This window comes from Olea europaea, chromosome 11, assembly GCF_002742605.1.
Source record: "Olea europaea var. sylvestris chromosome 11, O_europaea_v1, whole genome shotgun sequence".
Lineage (NCBI taxonomy): Eukaryota > Viridiplantae > Streptophyta > Magnoliopsida > Lamiales > Oleaceae > Olea > Olea europaea.
The window spans coordinates 14,805,077-14,810,351 of NC_036247.1; the positions used below are offsets into that span (position 1 = coordinate 14,805,077).

Sequence of the window (5,275 nt, forward strand, 5' to 3'; positions counted from 1 at the left end):
AAAATAAATATAAAGTTAAGACGAGAAGGGGCTCTTGTTACATTTACCCACCCCAAGGCGAAATCCCCACCCCGTCCCAACGAGTAATCCCCGTACTATTTGGGGCGAGGCCTCGCGTTGGATTTGATGAATTTTTTTGCCATCCCTACAAAACATTAATGATTAGAAGTATTTTATGATTTTGAGAATTATGTTTCCGTTAAAAACTTGAAAAGTAAGTATGAAAGCTCTTAAAAAGCTTCAAGGTATATGTTATTTTAAGTATTTATTGATCTAGGTAAAAATAATATTAAAATAGAAAAATGTCTTATTACATCTAGGCTTCGATTAAACACGCTTGGGTTCGTAAGACCTAAAGTTTGACCTTTATATTTATCATGATTTGCATCTTTTAGAATCTTATTAATTGGTAACGATCCAAATCTAGTCTATCATATAATGGAATTTTTATATCGACTGCTAAACAATATCACACCCTGGTTCGGCCCCATTATTTCAAAAATATAATTTTCTTTTTCTTATTCTCAATTATATATTCTTTAATAAAATGATATTACAAGTAAACCTAGAGTTTTTCTTCGTTTTTTAACTATACATTCTCCATCAAGATAATATTTCAAAATGCATTTCGTGCAAAAATGGGGCTCAAACAGGAATAAACCTCATAAATTTGCACGGGCGATACATGAAATTACTATGTAAAGACATTTTTAGGATGAACTGTTAAATAAGATGAATAGTCCAAATAAAATTTACAACTAAACAATGACGACTTCCTATTGTTCTGTATTCAAATTAGCGATTATTGACAATTTGGATATAAATAAAAATAAATGGACCATTGTTGAAAATATGGGAAAGATGAGGAAACGGTCAAAGGATATTCAAATTGAATATAGTCTTTGATAGGTGAGAATTATATTCAAATTTTCATTAGATTTTATTAAAATTTGATAGAATATAGAGTTGAAAAGTTGTAAGTTGTATAAAATATAATATTAAATTTAATTATTAGCTTTAACTTAAAATAAAATCTTGATATTATTTTTTTAAGTTAAAGAAAAAAAGTTTTAATAAGAAAAGATAAATCATTGATTAGAAAATAAAAAGCATTAAAAACAAAGATAAATACATTTTGACTAGGTAAATTCGCAAATAAATATATGCAAATTAATTTCTTCTCCTCTCACAAATCTCGGGCCCATTTCTCTCCCTATCAGTTCTGTCTCTCCTCTCTTTCGTTAACACACGCATATCCACAGCTCCGGTGACAAACCGGCGACCAGTGGTTGGCAGCAGGTAATATACGATCAAACTTCGATTTTTGTTACATCGGATGCATATTTCCGGCGACTGCGTCTTATGGCGGGCTAGGATGACGTCGACTGTTTGGTAACATCCTATTAAATTTTAAAGCCCAGTTTGGATCCTAATATATGGATTTCTTTCTGAAACATTTATCTGCTTACGGTTACATTTGTTGCGCGTAGTATCACATCACTGCGTTTCTTGCGAAAAATGAGAAATAAGTTGGAAAAAAAAATAATAGGATCTTGCTTTAGATGACGAAGATTTGAAATTTTGTGGGAAGTTTTTATTTGTTTTGCCTTTTGGGGTGATATGGGTATAATTAATTTACAGAGTTTATATAAAGATGTTAGTTTGATCGTAGAGGATGAAGATATTTTATATGGGAAAATAGTATCTGGATTGATATATTAATGGCTAGAATTGATAGATGGAAAAAAGTATTCTTCAAAGATCGAAAATTGTCTTCTGGATACTGGGAAAGGTTATTCTGATAACTGGGTCGTGAAGTTGGGGGGAAAAAAAAAACAATTCAGCGAAATTTTATTCTTAGGTTTTTCCTTCTGGGGTTTGATTGATTTCTTCATTTGTTTCGAGTAGGGTATAATAACTGGTAAAATGGATTGCAACGACCAAAAGAAGAAAAGGTTGGCAAGTTCTTCTCATAATGCAAATAAAACATCTTTCAATTTTTTGGTTGTGGAGGAAATGGAAATGGGTTCAAGGAGGGAAGTTGATGATCATTGTAGCATTTTTGGATCAAGTGAATCTTTTCTCCCTGGTTTGCACGACGATGTTGCCTTAATGTGTCTTGCTTGGGCTAGTAGATCAGATTATGCTTCATTGTCATGCTTAAACGCAAGGTTTAATTCACTAATTAAAAGTGGTTATTTGTATGAGTTGAGAAGGCAGCTTGGGATTATGGAGCATTGGGTGTATATGGTTTGTGACCCTAGGGGATGGGAGGCATTTGACCCCTTTAGGCAGAAGTGGATGAGATTACCGAAGATCCCATGTGATGAGTGTTTTAATTATGCTGATAAGGAATCTTTAGCAGTGGGAAATGAGCTTCTGGTGTTTGGGCGTGAGTTGTTTGATCTTGCCATTTGGAAGTATAGTTCAACTGGTCGTGATTGGGTGAAGTGTGAAGGGATGAATCATCCTCGTTGCTTATTTGCATCTGGTACTCTTGGTTCAATTGCTATTGTAGCTGGGGGGAGTGACAAGAATGGGAACGTCTTGAAATCTGTAGAGCTTTATGATTCTTTAACGGGTAAATGGGAAATGTTACCAAGCATGCATACTCCCCGTAGATTGTGCTCTGGGTTTTTCATGGACAGAAAATTCTATGTAATAGGTGGGATGACTAGTCATACTGATTCCTTAACTTGTGGGGAGGAGCTTGATCTTAAAACAAGAAAGTGGAGGAAAATTGAGGGCATGTATCCTAACATCAATAGAGTTGCACAGGCACCTCCACTTGTTGCGGTTGTTGACAACCAACTTTATGCAGTTGAATATTTAACAAATATGGTAAAGAAGTATGATAAAAAGAAGAACTCATGGGATGCACTAGGACGACTTCCTGTCAGGGCCGATTCCTCTAATGGTTGGGGACTTGCTTTCAAGGCCTGCGGTGAAGCACTCCTTGTAGTGGGTGGTCAAAGGGCTCCCGAAGGCGAAGCCATCGTGTTGAATTCTTGGCATCCAAAATCAGGGGTCAAGAACGGCACATTGGACTGGAAGATCCTTGGAGTGAAGGAGCATGCCGGTGTCTTTGTTTACAATTGTGCTGTCGTGGGTTGCTGAGTACATTTCCAAGGAGAACTAACGGTTTACTGCCTTATGATCCTGCTCTCAAGGTCATCTTACTAGATTTGATTGGTCGAATTTATTATTGTTTGAATTACCTCTTTCAAGGGTTGACATAAAGTGCTACTTTAGCTCAAGGTCATCTTACTAGATTTGATTGGTCGAATTTATTATTGTTTGAATTACCTCTTTCAAGGGTTGACATAAAGTGCTACTTTAGCTTTTTTAAGTGTTTTTAAAGATTTTCTGCCTCTTTTTTTCAGAACTTCTAAGAATTTTTATGTTATTGTTGAAATTCCTTTGTTTTGAAATTGTCTTGATGTTATCTTCTTGACTCAAAATTCACTGCATGATTCAAAAATAATTTGAAGCCTTGTAGTAGATATTACTGTTTTGATGCTTTATCTAAGGGGAGAAGAAGAATTTTCTTTCCTAGCATAATTGAGATACTGTTTGCCTTTCCACCCCGTCTCACATGCACACTCGCACTTAAATGCAAGGGATAGTTTTAAAGCAAAATTATCACCCGGCAAGGTGCAAAAGTGTTTCATCTTGAATGTTCATACAATCTTGGGTTGTGATTTGGTAATCCTTCTGACCCCCAACTCGACCCTCTTTCCCTGACCCTTGTGTACGTGACACCCCACATTGTCTCTCTTTTCCCAACTCTTATTTGCACCCAGTTCATCTCTCTTGTGATCACTCGTTTCCCTCTTGTGAAGTTGCTTTTAAGTGCTTGTACGTTTCTCTTGTGAAGTTTTTAAGTACTTATAAGTCTCACGAAATGTGTTGATAATAAATGGGTAGGAAGTCTCACGAAATGTGTGGATAATAAATGGTAGGAAGTCTTACTAAGTTTGTTAATTTGTTAGAGAGAGAGAGAGAAGCTAAACAATGTCAAACCTACTGAGACATTTATTGCCGCCATAGGATACATGAATTGCAGGTTTCATGTTCATCTGAACCAGTCGCGTTGTATGCGGAAAGCATATGCTAAAGCCTAAAGTTGGCCATTTTTTGCTTCTCAATTTAATCATTTTCCTTTATGTCAAACAGTTATTGATGCGGGACCTTGTAGCTAAATGTGCATGAGCAATTGCTTGGTTAAGCTTTAAAAGGTTTGGAATTTTATTTAAAAGTTTTGAAAAATGACGTACAATCTTTTGATAAACTGATGGAGGATTAGGATTGTGCTTCCTTTCAACCAGCATAGCCGTAACGCCCCAATTTTATTTTATTATTTTTTTCAATTTTTTGAAAAACATGAAGTGTTACCAAATTTCTTATTTTTGAAGAAATAAAATCTCTTCTATAACTTTAAAGAAAATTTGATCAATCGACCCTATAAATTTAAAATAGTAACCAACTAACATTTAAATTTAATTAAAATCATTCAACATCAATTTAAATGAAATACGCGAACATGAATGTCAAATCTAAAAAATAAAAGTGCAAAAACTAAACATAAAATGTTAAATAAAAGTCTAGTCATAAATGTGCTTAAAATCAATTTATTTTTTTTACTTGACAATCCATAAGTATCCACTCATCCAATCTTTCACATGTTCAGCACGACCCGTTCTAATCTGAAATTTTTTTAAGAGTGAGTATTTTAAGCAAAACACTCAGTAAGATACATGCAAATTTCTATTCAACATAACTTTAGTACAAATGAAACATTCATACCCGACATTCATGAATTTAGAACCACTGATCGCGATAACAGATGATTCAATGAATTTCTTTAGAATTCCCACATCCCGTAGGATTTAACATAATTGGACCTGACGGTCTATCCCGAAGGATTTAACATAAAAATCATTTATTGGAATCTAAGGCATTGAATGAAATCATAATATAGATATTATGGAGAATTAAAATTTTAACCACTGCACTCGTGTATCTTACCTTAAAAATCTAAATTTGCTAAGAACTTGAAAATGGATTCTCGTGTTTGCCTTGACTTGAAGAATAGCAAAGTATATAGAGTTTATAACTTTGTATGTATGAAATAATTGTGTATGTAAGTTAAATAAATGTGCTTGGTGGGTGGGTAAAAGAAAACAATACTACTACACGTACAGCAAGAGACACAGTAAGTTTCACAGTGCTGAGGTGGAAAATGAAAACAAAAAAATACAACTTATACTTGAAA

General features: G+C 34.3%; 1 protein-coding gene across 2 annotated transcripts; it reads left to right on the top strand.

Moving 5' to 3' along the window:
- The first annotated feature begins 1,177 nt into the window (after positions 1-1,177).
- LOC111403544 (F-box/kelch-repeat protein At5g60570-like) lies at positions 1,178-3,385 on the top strand. 2 transcript variants are annotated; one of them, XR_002704487.1, is made up of 2 exons: positions 1,178-3,170; positions 3,259-3,385. XR_002704487.1 is itself a non-coding variant. In XM_023032091.1 (2 exons), the coding sequence occupies exon 2, from the start codon at positions 1,927-1,929 to the stop codon at positions 3,115-3,117; it is 1,191 nt and encodes a 396-aa protein (XP_022887859.1). In that variant the 5' UTR covers positions 1,178-1,392; positions 1,909-1,926; the 3' UTR covers positions 3,118-3,235. The 2 variants fall into 2 exon arrangements, 1 of the variants encoding a protein (XP_022887859.1); XM_023032091.1 differs by lacking the exon at positions 3,259-3,385 and having other exon boundaries at positions 1,178-1,392; positions 1,909-3,235.
- Positions 3,386-5,275: the final 1,890 nt, after the last annotated feature.

Coding starts and splice junctions, on each gene's coding strand:
- LOC111403544 (XM_023032091.1), top strand. CDS start 1,927: ATGGATTGCAACGACCAAAAGAAGAAAAGGTTGGCAAGTTCTTCTCAT.